The 21518-nt window shown below is 39.1% G+C and overlaps 1 protein-coding gene across 6 annotated transcripts in view; it reads left to right on the top strand.

The window, feature by feature from the left end:
• The first annotated feature begins 7180 nt into the window (after positions 1 to 7180).
• The window catches only part of LOC122641911 (protein MON2 homolog), a 127160-nt gene continuing 112822 nt past the window's right edge, over positions 7181 to 21518 (top strand). For all 6 annotated transcript variants that reach the window (XM_043835239.1, XM_043835242.1, XM_043835241.1 and 3 more), the window contains exons 1-3: positions 7181 to 7451; positions 8305 to 8490; positions 16525 to 16614. In XM_043835239.1, the coding sequence (XP_043691174.1) occupies positions 7347 to 7451; positions 8305 to 8490; positions 16525 to 16614 (381 nt within the window). In that variant the 5' untranslated portion in view covers positions 7181 to 7346. The remainder of the gene's footprint in view (positions 7452 to 8304; positions 8491 to 16524; positions 16615 to 21518) is intronic.

Here is a 21518-nt window from a genome sequence, read left to right as displayed (position 1 = left end):
ATTTGAAAGCAAGCAAGAAGCTAAAATCTTCTTCCAAAAGGAAATCTTTTAAGCTCAGAAAAAGCTTTCTGTGGTTACACATGAGAATCATGAACTGTACATAAAGAAAGAAAGAACTGCTACAATAAAACCAATACTGTTAAGATTCTAGTGGCCATGAATGATGGAACAAGCATTTATCCTTATCTGTTTTGAAAGGGAAATGGCATGTGCAAAGCTAATGTTTTTTTGATATTTTGAATAAAACCTGACCTATATATTGAGTTTTCAACATCAATGTGCCAGGCCAGGCCAGGCCAGTTGATTAGCTCAGGTTCCTGTGTGTGGCTCACGAGAACATTGTCTCAAAAACAAAATCGACCAAACCAGGTTGGTTGGTTTTTTGAGACTTCAATTAATTCAAACACTATCACCAGAAAGTGCAGTACAGTAATTGATGACCAAAGCTCAGCCTTGAGCATATAAACATATCCGTGCTGGTTCTCCTGGAAAACTGGAAAGATAAGTGATAACCTTATAGATAGAAATAACGACAGTTACTGGACCCACTAATAATATGCTAACGTAACGTTCTGTGATTCATTCAGTGCCTCCCTTAATTACTGAATGGTCCACACGCTCACTGTGACCACTATTTCTCAGATTGTGAACTCACAGTGTACGACTGACTATAGGGTCCTGTTTCAGAACCCAGTGAGTCAATCTGGGATGGGATCGCTTGGATTTCTAGTACTCCATGTCCATGGATTCTGATGAGTTTTGACCAAAATCGGCCTGAACCCTAAAAATGATCAGAAATTGGGAATTCCGATCAAATTTGACTGGAATCGGATTGCCAATTCCACGTACAAACCCTGGATGTATTCAACGATTTGTTAGATTTCTTGTACGAAACCTTTAACATCATGAGAATCTTGATGTAGAAGCATTACGGCGAATGCAGGGAACGTTCATGTACGTGAACAACTCACAACCGTTCATGGAACATTTCTGTGGGAATGTTCCATCTGAACAATTGTGAGCTGTTCATGGAACATTTCTATGGGAATGTTCCATCTGAACGATTGTGAATTGTTCATGTATGTGAACATTCACTCCCCCCATGGGCTGTTAGGAAAATAATCCGCCAATATGCCTGGTTAGTGAAGTATAACAATTCACTATTTGTCACATGGTCGTACATGAGTTGGAACATGTGATTGAAGCCTTTACAAACATCTCACTAGTATAATTTCAGCCTAAAATGAGTAGAGGAAGTAGTTAAAATTACAAAGGGAAGCAGTTTTCTGTAGGGGAGTGTGGCCTACAACAGCACTCCCATGTGTTTATCTCTCTCCTCCTTAAAACAAGGGGGCAAAGGATGTCTTTTCACATGGGAGGAGAGAGACAGACTCATGGGAGTGCTGGCTTAGGCTACACTCCCGGACAGAGATCTTTTTCCCAATTACAAAAGATGGCTTATTTTGCACTAAAATTTGGTTATTGGGATGTGTGTGGGGTCACTAGCACATGGACTAACCCATGTACTGCCAAGTGGCAAATAGTGAAGCGTCCCATTTTTGTTTCCCAATCATCCTATGTGATTGCAGTCGTTATATCTCAAGATCTTTTGACATTGAAGTCTTAATGCTCCAATGTGAAAAATTCTTGTGGTGCTAGTAAAACCTTTTAGGTATATTTATCTATGGAGAAAGTTTTCCTCCACTTATACAGGACGGGTCACGCACTATCATAGGCTTCACAAACCCCAATAGGGTTTTAGTATGTTCCCAAAATTATATCTACCATGTATTTTTCTTTTTTTTTTTCTAAGATGCTAGTGCAATGGTTATTGTTAGCACGATTTTGTCCCACCTTGTGATTTTTCAAATGACATCTTACTTGCCACTGAGTTTATTGAATAGGTTGGGTTCCACCCTTCTCCAATTAAATTAAACAGTCAAAATATAATTACTGTTGAAAACACAAGAAGAAAAATTCAATACATAATTGAATGAGAATGGTTCATCTCCACGTACATTTGAGAACCAATCATATATTTATTTTATTTCCACAAATACCCCTCTTCACCTTGTAAATGCCAAAAATTAGACAGGTGATTGCCTCTCACATGTATGTGCACATGCACATTAATGTGTCGAGGAACCAAAATCTAATTGAATTGGAATGTCAAATTTAACATCTAGCTAATACAAAAGACACCCTCTCTATCCATCCATTTGATTGGCTCAAATGGTTCGATCAGAAAAAAGATTGAGTGAATAAATTGGAAAAGTTGGAAAAAGTTTGGGCAAAAATTTTATTTTATTCATGAAAACAGAAGAATCCCTTCACCAATGGTAATTTGACCTTATGATTGAAATCTTATATCATCATAAACTCTTACCCCCTGTTATCAGTATTACTATAGTAGATTGAAAACAGGTTTCCAATCTCATCAAACAATGATAATGGTGAGAAAGGTGAGAGAAAAATGGATATACATATGTGGTGATGTGGTCCATTTGAATAGTATTTGTCCGATTAAATCTCCAAAATTTGCAGTAGAGAAGATTGAAGAACACGTGTGCTGTAGGAGTTGTTGCAATCGTTGCTTAGCTCATAAGGGTCAGAGGGAGTGTGGTAGTGATTCATTATTTTTGGAATTACATACAGAGACGGCCCTACATCACAGTTTGACTTCCTTCTCATATATATATATAAGGCATTAGAACCATTTCCCATAAAGAAATATTCAATCAAATAAATAGAGAGAAATATATGTACTTCCTTGCAGTTTCCCAGAGATTATGTAACCACGAACAAAGGCCAGTGGCACGAGTTAGTGTGCCAAATACTGTCTTCGGCATCAAATCTTAGATCAAAGCTGTGAGGGTTCTCTTTGTTGGATCCTTAGTGACCAGCCAGCCAAGATAAGATATTATCAGCACAGAAAAAGAGAAAGATATGATACTCCCATAGATACTTCATCTCTCTCTCTCTCTCTCTCGTACAAACACAAGTGGTTGAACTTGGACCAATTAACAAAAGGGAAATAGTTTTCTATTCGGGAGTGTAGTCTACGTCAATACTTCCTCTCTCCTCCTCAAAACAAGAGGGTAGGAGCTATCTTTTCACATGGGAAAGAAAAAGATAGACTAATGAGAGTAGGGGCCGGTGTAAGTTTGACCCTGATGGCCTCAGCCCGCCTTGAACCCGAACAGGGCCTGAGCATAGATACCCTGACCCTGAGGGCGGGTCAGCACTGAGAATTTCTGACCTTAAGTTAGGGTCGGGCCGGGTTAGGGTTGAGGCCTTGGGTTGAGCCCGGCCAGCCTAACCCTGTCGCGATCTTCTTCTTCCTTCTTTTTTGTTCTTTTTGTTAAGAAAACAACGCCCATGAGTGGGGATTTACATAAGAAAATGGAAATGATAAATCACACAACGCACAACACAAAGGGATTTACGTGGTTCACCCCAAAAATGGGAAGCTACGTCCACTGCCGATTAATAGAACAAATTTCACTATTTTTGAATGTTACAAAACCTCTCATACAACCCTCCCAGAGATAAGAACATTATATAGATTGGGATTTGAGAAGCCCTAACCCGAGAAAGTATAGAAATACCCCTAGACCCAAAAAAGCCAAACCGGACAGGATTGGACCAAAACATAACATATGTCTCAAAACATATCGATTCGAAGGTCTCAACGAGCCCAACACAACTCACCGCCTTTGGGGCCTTTGGCGGTGATGTATCCACTTTTTAGGCCATCCGAGCTCCTTTCGAGGCCGAAACAGCCCTCTGAAGATCCCAACTACACTTTGTGGACGAAAATCAGGCTTCACCAATAACACTTCTTGTTCTTCCTCCTCTTTCATTCTTCTTCTTTCTTTTTCTCCTCCTTAGCCTAGCCTAGCTCTACATCTCCCTACCCCCTTCCATGGTCAGGGCCAATCAAGGTTAGCTCGGCCCGACCTTAAGGGTGTGTCAAGGTTGGATTTTTCTAACCTTGAGTTAGGGTTGGGTCGGACCTAGGCCTTGCTATGGGAACTTAGGGTTGGGCTGGGATTTTAAAAAGCCTGGTCCAACCTGACCTTGTTGCAGCCCTACATGGGAGTGTTGGCGTAGGCCACACTCCAGAAGAGAGTTCTTTTTCCCTTAATAAAATTTCCTCTCTGAGCCGGTGGAAGGTACACGAGTAGGGAGAGTGGATGAAGGGCAAATGGTTTCAAAAATAGGGATAAAGAGGTCATTTATGTGAAGAAGAGATATATATATAGAGAGAGAGAGAGAGAGAGAGCGAGAGAGAGAGAGGGTGATAGTGCACCATCTGCGGACGACTCAAATACTTTTGCCTTTTTGGTTTTTAAGTAAAAAATCTTCCAACAAAATTGTCGAGGCTAAAGATCAAGATTATGAAAATTGGAATTGAGGATACAATCGGTGCTGAATCTGCTGATTCTGACCCAAATCGATTGAAATTTGATGAAGATCAGTCGGAATCGGCCAGATCAATCACATCTGAATCGATTGATTCAACTAACCCGATTCAGATTTTTGAAACTTTGCTGAAGAGTCACCACAACTGGTGAGCTTGCAGCCTTCAAGTTCTAGCTTCCTTGGCTGCATGTGTAGTCATAGCATTGCAATAAAAACATCTCAGTTAAGAGCTTAATTAGTGATTAGACTTGGTTCCAGAAAACCACAAATTTTGTATATATACAACATCGTGTATGGAACACAAAAACATATACGCTCACAAAATTGTGTATGATACACAAAAATATATATGTAGGACCGAATACAAGAAATAAAACAAATATTTACACACAAAATACAAGAGACGAGATTTATGTGGTTTGACAAAGTCACCCATGTCCACGGATTGAATCCAAACTTCAATAAGATTGAGAAAACAATATAATATTTGCGATTTTATTATCAAACCCAAACCCCTTTATACACCCTTCTCTCATTTCCTCCTTTTACATTTTGGCTTCTCACTTGGATCCTCACTTTCTTTTTTGGTAGACAAAGCTCTCCTTTTATAAGACAACATTTTCTTGAAAACTCTAGTAAAACTCCACCTAATTGGAAGACTGAGAATGGAATCTTGAACAGAGCCAAGCAAGAAAAGGACATCTACATATGAGATTGATTTGAGTTTGTACCAGTAACACGTGACATGGATAACTTATCTGAAAAGCATTTCCTACAAACAGGAGCTATCAGATAAGAATGCAATTTCAAGGCAATTAGTACAATATGCTGCTACCAAGAAGATGTAGCAGAGCCACTTGACTCAATATTTTTCACAAACCTTCAATGTACAGATGCACTGAACTGCTGGGAGGGTGGTGTGAAGCACAGGTCAGGAGAGAGAGCAAATGACTATTAACTGGTCAGTTCTGGTCTTTTAATTGTTAGAGTGATTTATATTTAAAAATGGAATGAAATCAAAGTGATTAATTGATTAGAACCGATCAAGAACCAATTTGGTACCGGGGTTTTATATATGGGTGTTTAGTTTTTTCACTCTCTTGGGCTAACTATGCTCATTTTAAAATGGGCCACTGAGTATGGGCCGAAATATATGGGCTAAGAAAATACTTTCTTTGGGCTTGATTGACTAGGGTTTTGGTCTTTGGAACCGATTAGTTAATCGGGACGGTTTTAGTCCTAGCCCAAAATGTTGGAAGTGACTAGGACCTCGCCTTGTTAACCAGAACCATTTCAATTAACACCATACCAAAGAGGAGAAGCAAGATTTGGACAAAGTAAAGGTAGGAGTTGGGAGAGTTTATCCCTTGATCTTTAGGATCCAACAACTATGTGCAAGAGTACCAATCAACTGCCCTAGAAGTCATGGATTTAGGAATTGTTATTGGATCGCCCGATACCAGATTGGAGACATACAATTTGGGGGTTAAAATAGTACAAAAAAAGTATCATAATCTTGGGGGTAAAATCGTCCAATTTGGACCCATGTAGACAACTTATACCATTATCAATATTAGTATCTGTATTGGCGACAACCAATATAGGTGCCAATACGATTAAGGATGTCAAATTGGAATTGAAATCGAAAACAGATACTGGATCCAAACCGAATAATTGGAGCCGAACCGAATCAAATTTGACAATAATCCAAAACTAAGGAATAGAACCGAGGCGGGATTTGGTGATTTTCTGGATCTAACATAGGAATTGACGGTTAGAACTGAAACCAAACCAAATTTTGGTACCAATATATTATAATATATTAATATAATGTAATACTAATATGTTATAGAATATAAATATACTATAATACTATGTTTTGGGGGGAAGGATCTCGACAGGCCTCCCACTGACTTGGCCCGGGCCTAAGTGAAAGTGAAATGGTGTCTATTATAGTATATTAATATATTACAATATATATTTTACTAGTATTAAATTTTATAATACTATTATATTATAGGAATCCAAATCCTCTATTTCCAAGCTGCCCTTACTATCGTGAGACACAAGGCGGTAAAGACCACCTTACCCTCGCTTAGGCAAGGCGCTCGAGCAGGTGGAGGACAATCTTTTTGCTGCCTTGTTGTGTCTAGGATATACACAACAGTAGGGGCAGCTCGGTAGTAGAAGACCGCGATGCTATATTATAGTATAATATATATAATATAAATAAAATATAGAAATCGGATCCAAACCGTGTAAGAACCAAGTACAGGTTTGGTGTGTATCGAATTTCAAAACTGAGACAGGACTTGGTCTGAATCTGTATGATTCAAACAGAATACCTGCTTCTAAACCGATTTACACCCCTAGAAACGATGAACTAAAGTTGCCTTCAAATATTGCTGAAGTTGACTTGTCTAGTAGGCCGAGTACGTAGCCTACCCCACAAAAAGAAAAGAATTGGGGAAAATCAAGCATTCGAGGTTAAAGTTTCAAAAATCGGGAATCGGATCAGCATCGACTGATTTGTATTGGAATTGGCCGGGCCAGTTTCGATCTTTGCCGTTCTGAATTGGACTATTCACCCCGAGATTCCCCTGATTACTGCACTTCAAGATCAATTCCGATCGATTCCGATCCAATCTGAGTCTGAATCGGCAGTGGACCGATTCCATCACCGATTCTTGATTAAAAACCTTGTTCGAGGTTGTCCAGTCCAGGCTGTCCAACTTTAAGAAATGTTTCGCAAGATCGGTACTTTGAGCCAAAAGCCAACGGCTGGCCTGCAAGCAGTCATTCTCTAACGAGCTTCTCTTTCTCCATCCTTAATGTTATTCTTCTTCAATCGTCTCCGAAGTTTTCCTCGATGTTAGAATCATAAATTAGGCCTAATAACAAAGGAGAACCAGTGGCTAGTTATGGCTTTCATGGCGGTTCTTGAAACAGATCTGCGCGCGTTGTCTGCTGAAGCTCGACGCAGGTATCCTACAGTCAAAGATGGGGCCGAACACGCAATTTTGAAGGTTAGTATCTATAAGGCTTGAAATTAATAATAGGATTATTGTGATGCTACTTAGTCTGGGATTATCGGGATCTGAATTTGAAGATCGTTTGTGGGAAAGGGGCTGCTGATGAGATAAGCGTGATTAGATTCAGTTGAAATGTGATTTGCTACAGACTCAGAATCGGAGAGTTAACAAGCCATTGTACAAGTTCGAGCAATTTAAGGACTGGAGCTTGAATTCAGCTTTTTCTTTTTGAAATTTATGTTGGAACCATTGATTTTTGGGGGAGCAGTTGGATCTTTCTCTTACTTCTATGCTGGGACAATGTTTGATTGTGAACTTAGAAATTCTCTAGCTACGGCTATAGAGTGTTCATTTAAATACAACTTATGACTTGTCTTGGCCGAAAGTCATAAGCTTTTTATGCTTTCTCACTTTATATTGGATTGTATGTCAAACTTTGTCTACTGGATTACTCTGCTTTATACTGTATCCAAGAAGATAATCTGCTAGTTGTGAATATTTTACAAATAGAGGGGCAAACGTATTTATTTTGATTCAACGGTATAGAATTAGCATCTTTGAAATCTGTTATAGTACAATTCTATCTATTCTACAAATAATGGAAATGGATTCTTTGGAAAGTATTAGAGCTTTAAGTAGATACTCCAGTGATTAAGTTAAGAAGGAGATGGTTTGTTGATAGAAAGAATCCCTTCTGATAATTTGTTAATTAGCAAAGAAAAGTTACAAGGCAGACAATTAGAGTTCAGAAAAATAGGTTGGTGGTTCATTGAATTTTTTTTTTTTTTTTTTTTACAGAATAGATGCTTGAGTTTGAATTCATTTGTGCTTGTTTATTGACCTGCAGCTTCGCTCATTATCAAATCCCAGTGAAATTGCCCATAATGAGGATATACTGCGGATATTTCTTATGGCTTGTGAGGTTAAAAGTGTGAAGTTGAGTGTTATTGGGCTTTCTTGTCTGCAAAAACTCATATCTCACGATGCTGTTGCACCCTCAGCTCTGAAGGAGATACTTTCTACACTGAAAGCTGTAAGTTCTGCAGATAATTAGATCTTGCTTTGCATTATAGACTATTAGTTAAGTAAATCTGCTCTGATCATCAAACTGCCAATCATAGTTGTCAAGGCATCGACTAGGCGTCAAGGCTCTTTCTTAGATCCAAGACGACAGCATGCATTGTTGATTCTTCGCAAGTTTATGTTGATTTATGTTTATTGTTTTGTTTTTTGATGAATATGCTTATATTTAATCCTATGTTTTGTTTATTATATGTTGGTTTTTTTCATATCAGGTCATTACAACAACTCAGCCTTATCCCAACTTAATAGGGTCGGCTACACCGGATCTTTCACATACACCAAAAAAGAAAAAGAAAAAAAGGGATAAGAAAAAGGAGTGATGGAAAATGAAAAATGAAAGTAAGAGGAAAAATGATAGCCCAGTAAATCAGGAAAATCTCAGTTACATGGTGTCGATAACGTGGATCCTTGCCCCCAATAGGTTCTATTTGAGGTCATACTTGGCACAAGACCCAAACTACGCATGTCATTCTTCACAACCACACCTATGGTCATTTTAGGCCTGCCCCTACCTCTTTTAGCTCCTTCAATCGGCATTAGATCACTCCTCCTTATTGGGGTGTCCCCAGGCCTCCTTTGCACATGGCCAAACCACCTCAGACGACATATCAGGTCATTACTAGCATAATTATATCATATCACATTGAGATGGCTTCTATGTTGCATATAAGCATAATTATATAAAAGTATCATTGCTATAGTCATATACTGCACACCTAGGCATCCCCTCCAATGCATTGGGTCGCCTAGTCTCTATGTCAACTATGGTGCCAATATTGCCATATTTCCTTTAACTGCAGATTCTGTTAGGCAGGCTCTTTGATTTGCATGTATAGTTTTATACATTTTTTCTCTCAAAAGGGCAGGAATCTATTTATTTATTCTTTCTGTTGTCAGATGACAGAAGTAGGTTGCATGCTGTATGCTTGTGTGGAGGACATTGATACATGATAGATTTAGCAAACTAGGTAGCCCTGTTGATGGTGGGCCATGATATAGCCCTGCGACAATTAGGGTTTAAAGGCTTGAAGGGAGTGAGTGAATGGTTTGAATTGAGGAGAGGAGGCTGAGAGAAGGGTGTAGGGTTTGAGAGGGAGAAAATTAAATAACTTATTGATGATTCAAACTGTAGGTGTAATAGAGGGGTTGATGCCATGTGGTTGAGGGGAATGATAGTTCTCTCATCAATAATGAGGGGAAGTTGGTACAAAGTTGATCTATTGAAGAGAAATCAACTCTTGATCAATCAAAGCAATTGACCACTATAGATATAATACTATCTCAATCAACTGCAGTGAATCAAATGAAATAATTGAAGAACTTCGTTGCAGATTGAAGAAATACTGAATATCTGGAGAATAATCCAATAATCGAAAACCTCAATGCCAGCAAAATCAAGAATTTTTGGAACTAAGCATAAAAAGCAAACAATAGCAAGAATAGACTCAAAAACCTTAATGCTGGCAAAGAAGTAGCATAACCATAGCAGCCAAATATATACCACAGGAATCGAGCGCGGGGCGTGTTAGCCTTACCGCATTCCGGTCCCCGGGCCTGAAATTGGTCCTGTTTCTTTCTCTCGTCTTCTCTGTCTATTGAACAATATCAAACTTAATTTCATTCAATTTCAAAATGTTTACAATGAGTCTCATTCTGATATTTATAAACCCGTAACTCTATTCTAATTCAAAATTATGTACCCATCCCATTTTATCCCTTTTCCTTTTCTTTGCTGCCTGGTTGGAGTGATACTCCCTTTCTTGTATACTCTTAATCTTTTTTAATAATAAATTTTGACCTGTCTCCCGAAAAAAAAAGGAAAAAAAACCTTAAAAAAAATGAGGAACTGAACCTCCACCTTTACTAGATGGTGCCGTATGGATCTTAAACAACCCGTAAGCCCACAAAGCTTGATTTATAAACACAAACGACCTTCTTCTAGATGTATATCTAGACTCAATACATATAAAAGTCATTTATGGCGTAGTATGATTGCCTAGCTGTAGCCACATATCAGGTGTGCTCAGTGACAGTAAGAAAACCTTTTCTCAGAAAATCTGAACTGACTTGTTCACCAGATGGTGGTTAACAGAACCGAATACTGGCTGGAATCTAACAAAATTTTATATGTAGCTAGTAGAAAAAAAGGAATACAAATCAGAGTCAGCAAACCAACTGAATTGATGCTCAGATTCCAGTATTAGAAAGCCAGTTCTAATGTAAAGTTTACCACAAACAAACGAGACTCCAAAGATTACAAGATGTAAAAGTCAGAGTAGGCTCAGAACTTTAATTTCCTAAAGTCTCAATCCAACAGATAACCCTTAGTGGGGGGTTTTTGTGGGTCATTGACAAGACTCCAAAACAGAGCCCTAGGATGCTTGTTTTGCCTTTTCCTTTCTGTAATTTCAACATAGCTCACAGGAACAGCAAGGGAACCTTATAATTCTTGTTTCCCATGGCCTTGAAACTCTCAGAATTTTTTTTGGGTGAATAAAAATTCATTATCAAAAGATGAGAAAAACAGGGACTCCTGAAGAAAAGGGGGTTGAAGAACAAACAATACAAATTAAAACTTACAAAGCCCTGCCTTTACATAGAGAGAGAGAGAGAGAGAGAGAGAGGGGGGGGGGGGAGGCATGGGACTGTTGGAAAATAGAAGGGGAAAGACCCCAAGAGTCAACAATAAGCCTATTTTAGGGGTATTGGCTCATTGGGAAGGGGCCACAACTAACTTGGATCTGACATCAAAGAAGATAGAACCCCAAATCTGTGCGAAAGATCTAGACTTAGAAGTTCATCTTCTGAGGTTGCGTTCCAACTAGATATGGTAGATAGTGACTCCAAATGCTACTTTGCCCAAATGTCACAACAAGAGTTGCCGGCAAAGGACATGTCCATCCAGATCCATTTTCTATCAAATGGAAAAATTCTTCTTCTTTGAGACAACCATTTGGCCAGAAGACCTTTCCAAACTAAGAAAGAGAAAGGGCAGTCGAAGAAGAGGTGATCCACTATCTCAATTGCTTTACCGAGTAGAAATTAAACCCTTACAAAGTAGTTTTCCTATGGGTCACTACACAACCAATTCCTTTGTAGGCTCACAACAAACCCAATGGTTTTCCATGGCTCACCATCAAACTGTATTGTTTTTTTGGCTCACAACTAACCCTATGGTTTTTCAGGTTCACCATCCAACTCGGTGTTTCTCACCGGTACACCAAACGTGAGTGTTTTATTGTTCACACTTAACCTTACAAACTCCATTGAAGGAGGTGTTGAGTTTTTCAACCCAACCATTCAAAGCTTCTTGAAGCCTTGAAGGCTAATATACAAATACATGCTTATTACAAATCCCTCTATGTAGGGGGTTAAACGAATTAAGCTCAAACCATGGTTCGAGAACTTGGTTTTGGACCTGGTTTTGGTTAGGCCAAAAACCGAGTTGGACTGAGATCTCGACTAGTTGGTGCACTTTTTTTTTTTGAACTCATTTGATGGTTTCGGTGGGTTTTCGATCTCTTTTAGACATTAAAACTTGGTATACAGCCTATTTTGGGCTATTTAAACACAATGACACTATTAGCTTTTCCAAAATCAAAGTCCAAATAGGAGTTTGACTTAGTGGGAAACTAGGACAAACACTTATTTATGCCAGAAACTAGGATAGACACTTATTTATTCCTAATATCATTTAAGTAGATGATTATAAAAACAACATTTGCGTAAGGTATTATTCATTAATAAGCAAATACCCCTAAAAATAGTTAAAAAATCAAATTCTAAAAGGATAAAAAGTCAACACTTCAGTCCAAGAACAGAAACTGGATTTTTTATGGTAAGTGCAATTTTCAACTTTTAAATGGTAGGTTTTTTCAAAAAATTCCATAAATCTTAATATGGTTAAACATTGCTAAAAACCAAAAGTGAGGTAAAATATTCATTTGTTTTGATGTCTAAAAATATATTTTCATTTAGAGCGATTTTGACAGCATTCGCGCACACCAAATAAGGTTTGACTGAAACATGACTCCTTCAATCAAGCTTAAGCAATCTTAGATTTGTTTGAAAGCTTTGTATTTGCTTATTTATGGATAATATTTTAAGTAAATGAAATAACAAATGTAAAAACATTTACTTAAATGATATTAAACATAAATAAGTGTCTGCCTTGGTTTCTGGCATAAATAACTGTTTGTCCTGGTTTCTAGTATAAATAAGTGTCTGTATACCAAGGTTTCCCACTGAGATGACCGAGACCACCAAGATCTCAGTGAGACAATGCAATCTTCTCATTTCGCCTTGCATCTCATAAAAAAACGAGCTATTACCGAGATCTTGGCGAGTTCTTGTTCCATGGCTCAAATATATTCCTCTCTAAGGTAAATATACAAATAGAAGCACTAATCATATTACCTCCTAAAGGTGCATCTTCCATTGAAGCTTACATGGCTTGGTTCTTCTCCTCAAGCTCCCTTGAATGACTTCTCCAAGTTTAGCTCATGGGTGTACTTGAGTTCCTCCAAGCTTGATCCTCGTTATATTCCAAAATGTCGTCCCAAGGGTGTTCCAATATGTGCCCAACAACTTGAGATAAACTCCCCTAAACCTCCCCTATTTATAGGAAAAATAAGGGCAAAAAATTGTGCACAAAAAGTGTCCAACGGTTACATTTTTGTCGAACAGGCTCGTCTGCCGGACTGTAAACTGGCTGATGGGTCAGCCTCTTACTTATTTGACAGTTGAAATATAGCCATTTAAAGACCGTTGCTACAATACCAGACTGTCAACTGGCTGGCCAGTTGCATGAGCCGGTAGCCTGACATTTGCCCGGTATTTTGGACATAACTCATTCAGTATAGCTCAGATTGACCCGATTTTTCTTTGGTTTGAAACTAAACTCAGAGAGCTACAATTTTCATGAAAAGTTCAGTTCAAACTGCACGACCATTAAAAATCGCCTTGAAGTTGAGGGATATGCAGAAACAAGGTTGAGAGCAGATTTTGCTCACAACCGGTCGTTCATCGGCGAGCCGGAACATGAGCCGATGATCGGCTGGTGACTGACCAGCGGCCAGTTGCTCAAGTTGGTTGAGCAACAAGTTCTCAGGAGGTTATCAGCCAGTTGGTACAGGCAAGCCAGTTCAAGCGGCTAGTTACCCTCTTGGGAAGAGATCAGCCGGTTGTTGATTAAGTTAAAATTCTGATTTTGAAAACTCATAATCAAATACAACTTAAATTTGTTCTAAGTAAAAAATATACCCTTTTGGTTATGTGGCTTCCCGAGGCCGGTTACCAAAAAGTCATAAAGGGATATACCAATGAGTTCAGTTTAGGTCTTTTTGGGTTGGGTGAGTCACTAATGCCCTAGACATGGGAATCACCTTAAAATGCTTAGGAATACAAGATATACAAATTACAAATACAATCCTAAGTCATAAGGAGATGTCCATATGGTGAAATCTTGATGAGTTTTCCACTTAAGGTCTTGACCCACAGTTTATGTAGACGAATTCTGACTTGGACTTACTGATGAAAGCTTGTTCTACCAATCGGCTCCTCTTCATCATGCCACAAGGGTCGTCTTACACAAGGCTCATGATTTACCTTGGAGGTTGTCACTTGATGCTGATGATGGTCTTACTGAAGTGAATGTATACATCATACCAAAGGGGTAGGCTTACACAAGGGCTTAAGGTAATCAAATTGATGCCACTTGCTGCCATACGTTGGAAGGCCAGGATCACAATAGTGACTTGACCGTCCAAGGAACCAAAGCACACAAACCATCCTGCACAACTTACACAACAAGAGGCACAATTAGTAATCACCAAAAACCTAAGTAAATAAACTATATCTCAACAGGGAGGCAGCAGGAGAAAATCCTCTAGACAGTGAATCTGTGATGAGGGATATGTCTCTTGAACCAGACCAAATTGTGCTAGGCTTTGACGGAGCCATGAGCCCTGATAAGATCCCAAGCCGACTTGGAACTGAAGAAACTCGACGAAGAAGCAAACCAAAAACAATATCACCACTACCAACGGGCCTTCTGGGAATGCTCGGCAGAACATTCCAGAGGGTAGACAAAGAGGAAGAAGGGAAGGGGGAGGCCAATCGTCATGCTGAATAATGTCCGAGATCATGTCCAACCTGCCATTCGGAAGTATAAATAGCTTTCTCCAACTGAGTGTAGAGAACTCCATACTGGTGCCAATGGTCTAGCCAGAATCTCAGGGACGCCTTATAATCATTCAAGGATTTAATAACCCTGTAGACAAGAGGACTGAGCTTCAAGATCTTTCTCCAGACCCAGGAGGCATCAGAGATGGAAGAAGCAGTCCAAATGGAGTTGTTACGGAGGAGGCGAGAGTAGACCTAGTAAACCCAATTACTCTTCCACTTAGCCTCTAACTTCCAAATCAGCTGGAGGATACCAACATTATTGACATATTTAATTCTCTCAAACCAAGGCCCCTCATCTTTAGGTAGGTATACAATTGTCCTACTAATAGGGTGAAGGAATCTGGTGGAATCACAGCTCTTCCAAAGAAAGACACACATGAGAGACTCCAATTTCATAATGGTGGACTGGGGAAGGCTGAAAATGCCGGACCAGTGGATGTAAGAGGATTGAAGCACAGGTCTAATCAACTCGAGCCATCCGGCATAAGATAGCAACTTGCCCTTCCAAAGCTGGAGCCTCTTATGTAGGACATCCAGAATAAGGGAGCAGTGGTGAGCAATCAACCTGGAGGGGATCAAAGGTAAACCCAAATACTTGACCGGAAGACAGCCCAAGGAGCACCCGGACTTCTCTTTGAGGCAAGACTTAACAACTTCAGAAACCCCAGCCAGGAACAAGAGAGATTTGGAGTGGTTGATACGCATTACGAAGACCTGATATACTTTCAAAGTACCGTAAACAAGACAGTGGTCTCCACAGAAGGGATATCGGCTTTGGAGAAGATCATGAGGTCGTTAGCAAAGGTTAGATGGGAGATTTTAAGGGCCTCACATTTTGCCATGGGAGATATGAGCTGATGGTCCATGCAAGATTGAATTCTTTTGGAAAGCACTTCAAGAGCTAAAGTGATAAGATTTAATTTGAGCTTGAAGGAGGATTGAGGAGTTAGAGTGGTTGTTTTGGGGTCTCAAAATAGAAATAAGTTCCAATATGAATTGTAGAATAAGTGTAAAAATATGGGACAGAACTAAAGAAAAGAACAGAGAAGAAAAGTGTAGTTTCAGATATGAGATAATAGCAAGAAAGCAGTGAGAAGACAAAACATGTGATAGAGAATTAGGACAGAGATTAAGAGGGAGCCAAAAAAACCTGTTACTTAAAAATAGAAACTTGGTGATCTGCTATAACATTAGCCTCCTGGTTTGAAAACTAACCATGTGATACCCAACAGACTATTGGAATTACATGTTTCCCCCCCCCCCCCCCAAAAAAAAAAAAAAAAAAAAAAAAAAAAAGGAAGAAAAAAAAGAAAAAAGAAAAGAAGCTAAAGCAGGTGCCAACATGGAACCTTACATGGGCCAAGGATAGATCTCACTAGCTTAGTATTTGGGTTGGACTTCTTCTTAGGCTTGGGCTTCCAAAGCCTAACATATCTATCCAGCAATTCAGTGGCTGCTGTGTCACTGGTTGGTTGATGATTCTTCAACATCAGAATATGTCCTTAGAACTAAAAATGTGTTTGCTCTAAATCCTAGCTGAAACTATTTTTGGAAGATCCAGGGTTGCACTATGGTGCTTTTTAGGGGAGACTGGTAGACATAATATGATGCTGTTGGTACTTGTTGATAAACTACCCAATCAGAAGGAGCCTAATAATCCTGTGTGTTTTCTCAACATAATATTTGTCTCCTCTTCCTGGTAGCTTTTTGCACATTTCATTTCTTGCTATTCCCTTTATGATTAGTGCTTGTATTTCGTATTGGATGCCTAATCGTTGTTCTTTTATTGTTTTTACAGCATGCCGAAATGGTAGATGAGAGTGTTCAACTAAAGACCCTCCAAACCATACTTATTATATTCCAGTCCCGTTTACATCCTGAAAGTGAGGTGATCATTGATTCTACATTATATATTGCCGGTTTTGAAACAAAAATGCTTCTTTAAGCTGTGGCTAAAGGTAGTGATAAAATGATTGGCGCTTAGTTGGGAGATATCTTGCTCCAAGCTACCTTTATTTTCACCTGTTGTATGGGTGCAATCCCTTTAGCCTCAAGAAAGTCCTTCATGGATGTAGGGGGGTTTCTGGTGGGTCTTTGATGAGGTTTGTTGTGAGCTCTTCTGGTTTTTTAGTTGGTGGGGGTTGGTTTTGAGCAAAGTATTTTCCCCCTTTTTTCCTTTTGACTTTGGACAATAATTTCTTTAGAGCCTTGTTTCATTATCTTACTTTCTTTCTCTTTTTACTTATTTTTAAAAGAGAGAAATCCTTCACATTATTTTTTAGAAACTTCATTGTAGTCTTGAGTCTTCTGGACATTACTTATTTTCATAGTTCGAAAACTCGTCCTAGAGGGAGGGCCATTTCAGCCAGAGCGAAATTTCCGAGTTACCCAAATTTCAGTGAAATTTCGCTGAAACATTGTATTTTTTCCTATGAGTTTTGCTTGGCCATTTCGGGGTGCAAAAGGTCGAAATGAGCGAAATACCGAAGCGAAATGACCGAAATTTCAACGACATAGTGCATTTTTAAGACCAAAATGAGCGAGATTCCGAAACGAAATGACTGAAATTTTGGTCAAAACTTTGTATTTTTGGATTTCGGCGTCTCATTTATTGTTTAGTCTCGGGGGGTTCATAATTACTGAAATATCCGAAATTCCGGCGAAATTTTGCCGAGTTTTTGAACTATGCTTATTTTAGGTTTGTGTTAATATCTGGTGGTGAGGGGGGGGGTTGGAAATGTTACTAAGCACGCGTTCCTTTACCTTTTTGTCCTTACATATTCAACAAAAGACTTCCAACAAAAGGAAAAGAATGTGAAAAAGGATTGCTCAATTTTCTAGTTATCCAACATGTAGCTATTTTTTCTTTACAAGCACATATTAGTTCATTTACCATAGACACTTTGGAGTTTAGAAAGTGATTATTTGCGAAGGAACTACAAGCTACGTAAGAACGATACTAATATGGACGCTGGTGTTTGACATGAATATATAGTTCTGGTACAGAACCTGTTGTGAAAATTCTATGTTCTTAGAAAGGAAGCAGAAGTTCTGATGTCAGCATTAGACATGGCAAAATTTTGGAGCGTCCTTGTGACTTGGTTTAATGGGTCAGGATATCTGATTTTTTTTTATGTAAATTTTAGCTGTACTTTGTGTAATCAGCTTGGGAGCATCTCTTGTAGGCAAGTCTACCATGGTCCTCGTCCTGTGTGGCATAAGTGTACTGAGTCTCTCCTGTGAAGCGCACTGGCTCAGGCTTCGGCTCCTCCTGGTAGTGATACCTCTCGCGCATACCCCCCCAATGATCATCCCCATCACCATCATCACTATTATCACCATCATTATGATCACCATCACCATCACCACTATCATCATCACCAATTCACCACTATTGCCAGTACCTGAAACTGACAACTTAGGTTTCTCCTTATCAACCCCACCATCCTGAGACTCGAAAGGTCGGGGTGTCTGTGAATGCACATGGCCCTCGCGAGATGACATATACTCGTCCACGACAGTAGCCATCCGAGTAGCTATCTCCGGGTTAGGTCTACCCCTAGCTTGATCCATAACCGGCTCACCTCGATCCCTTACCCACTAGTATAGGAGATCATCCTCATCATCTGAGTCGATCTGGAAAACGTTGGCAAGTTTGATTGACATGTTTTCACCCTCCATGGCTTGGCGTATGTGCTACATCTTCAATCTCACGTTGTAATGCACAAACACCAACTGCTCCAATCATTTGTGACCCTGTCGGTTCCGCCTCTTGTTGTGGATGAGTGAGAATGTACTCCAGTTGCACTCGCAACCGGAGGCGGAACAAGTTTGAGATAGCACCTTGATTGCTACCCTTCTTAAGTGAGGTGCATCTTGCCCATAAAGGATCCATCATTCGCTTGCATTAGAAGTTTAAAAAATTAGGATTATTTATAGGTACATGATTAAAATGGAGACAAGATGACTTCATGACAAATAATATAGTGGACCTACTAGGGTTTGCGGTTTGTCTACTATTCACTGCGGCTTCACGACCAAAACTACAAATTGCATCCCTAAACACGTTTGTCTATGCTCAATTCAAATATGCCTTGGATTAGTAAACAATATAGTAATTACTATTAATAAGTAAGTACCAAGTACCAACTCTCACCTCATTGTTGTATTTTGACTGTTCAGATGCTTTATGGACCTAGTTTGCCACCACTAACTCCACTGCTTCTATCAGTGCATTATTCAGCCCAAGGTTATACTTGTACTGATACCTTGGATTGAGATAGTATGCTGAAAATTCCATAAATAATTTGTCAGTGTTTCTGAATATGTTAAATTGTAAATCAAATGTAAATTAATTATCTTGGACTAAACATATAATATAAAACTCACCAACTTTATGTAGTGGATGGGACAAGTGCTTCTCCCATCGGTCCTCAATGATTTTGATATACCCCTTCCCACCTCTAGGTATTGCTGCTCTCACTCTTTTTCGTATTAGTTGCATGACAGCATACACATGTGGCAAGGTCGGCTTCTTCTCTGTATCTACCATTTTAGGACCCTTACCACTAGATCCAATATAAGAATGACCCTCTTCAAATCATGTCAGAATTGGTCACTAGAGATGGTATCTGTGTTACCCTACCCCTTGGTGAACCCGACTCTCTCCAACCAAACCACACCTCGCTAGCAAACATAAATCTCAGGCCAACCATCTTATCCTGAAAGCTTTGAATTGCAATATAGTTGGTGACAAATCTAGTAATGCCAGGCCTCACCAAATCCCCTCCATATTTCTCCCTGAATAATTGTAAAGAATATCCATGGTTATGCACAAATGTGGTCACTTGTCTTGCTCGCTCGACCACACCCGCTACCAAAGATTTCTTATTCATGTCTTTAAGGATGAGGTCAACGCAATGGGCTGCACATGGAGTCTAGAAAAGATGCATCCTCTTGCTTTTTCTATGCATCAATTTCTTTTCTGCCTTCTTAAAATTACTCTTGTTGTCCATCACTACTTGGACAACGTTTGTGGCCCTACTTCTTCCACAAAATCTTCCAACAACTTGTATATGTACATTGCATCCTTTCTCTCCTTGGACGCATCCATTGACTTTAAGAAGATGGTCTTGCCATCACAATAGACCATGAAGTTGATGATGGGCTGTCTAGTGGGTCCAGTTCAACCATCACACATAATAGTAACTTCATAGTTCTCCCATTTCTGCTTTAATGAGTTGATATTTTCTTCAAACTCCTGGTTTTGCTGGGGCAAATATACATTCATCAATTCCCATGTAGTGAACCCCTTCAATCCTGGGCCAGCCATCCCAGCAGGGTCAATCATACCCTGGTAATATGTCTCCTGAGCAGCATTAGCTAGGATGCTATGATAGAAGAAGAACTTGGACATTGCATCACCAACTTTCGCTTTCCAACCACCCCATGTTTGTTTTCTAGTTCTTTGTTTGGTGTCCTGTCCTGCTGACTTTATATAAGGGGATTTTGTGAAAGAATCTCAATGGGATCGAAGGGTGGAGGTGGGGATGAGGGTGTATCTCCCCTTACACTCTGGGTTCTCTTGAAAGGAAAATCTCCCTGTGTCTGCTTCTTCCTCCTCTCCCTTGCCGGTCGTGCATTTGGTCCAGCTGGTCTAGAACCAGAGCCACCTGCTCCTCTGCATATCTCTATAGCACTAACCCTTTCCATCTCAGCTGTCATCCGACTCTCAGCCAAGACTTTCTGGTTTTGTCTCCACTCTGCCTGTGTCTCAAAATCTTCCCGCCTGGCCATTTACTCATCATCTTGTGGCTGTGGGTGTTTCTCTAAGACTGCCTCATGAAATTCTTCCTCTGCCCTTTGCTTTTCTGCCTTCTTTAATCTTCCTCCCTTTAAGTGTTTAGACATGCTTTGTTGCACTTCATAAGAAACTTGTGTGCATTTGGCCACATCCTTGTACCCACCAGCCAATTGCTGCTTTAATTTGGTAGCCCCTCCAGAATTTAGAATTTTTCTACAGTAGTTACTTCTTGACTTTTTTTTGTCATTTGACATTGGCTCTCCATGCAGCCATGCTATATCTCTACCTCCATCTTCAGCCATTGTGCAGCAGTTTTAAACCTTGGCACACTGTTACATCAACAAATGCGTGCATTATTAGCCATTCAACATCATTTCAAAGTCCTAAATTAATCATATATCTATTTCCTATTTTTCACTTACCTCTTGTATTTTTTTCTTGATTAAAAATAATTTCTATAATATTTTCATAAATAATCATACCATAAGTAACACAATATTATAATGGATGAAACAAGAATCATCACTTTCCATATTAAAATGCATTAACAATGCTTTCATTAATTTTAAATAATTTTCAAAGCAAAACAGATATTTTTCACTATTTTTTGGATTTTTTCTGTAATTTTTTAAAATATATTTTAAATTTCAGAAATTAAAATAAATAATTTACTAACTGAAAAAAACGATATTGTGAGGCCGTAGATCGGCCAACAGTGTCCATATATTAAATTGAGTTCCAAACAGTGAGTATAAACCATATATATTTTTTTTCAATTTTTTTGGGCAAGAAAATCATTTTATTTTATAGAAAAATAAATAAATAGTTTAAAAACATAAAAATAATTCCGCCTCCATCAATCCATAGATCGGTGGACATTGTATCACATATAATAACTGCATAGTCAACAAACAAGTATTGATCATGTTTCTATGAAAAAAATTGTTTTTGAGAAGTAATTTTTACCTAAAAGTGTTCTTGAGATGCAA

This window comes from Telopea speciosissima, chromosome 10 (assembly GCF_018873765.1).
Source record: "Telopea speciosissima isolate NSW1024214 ecotype Mountain lineage chromosome 10, Tspe_v1, whole genome shotgun sequence".
Lineage (NCBI taxonomy): Eukaryota > Viridiplantae > Streptophyta > Magnoliopsida > Proteales > Proteaceae > Telopea > Telopea speciosissima.
The sequence above is the reverse complement of the archived record's forward strand: the minus strand, read 5'-3'. Positions and strand labels throughout refer to the sequence as shown.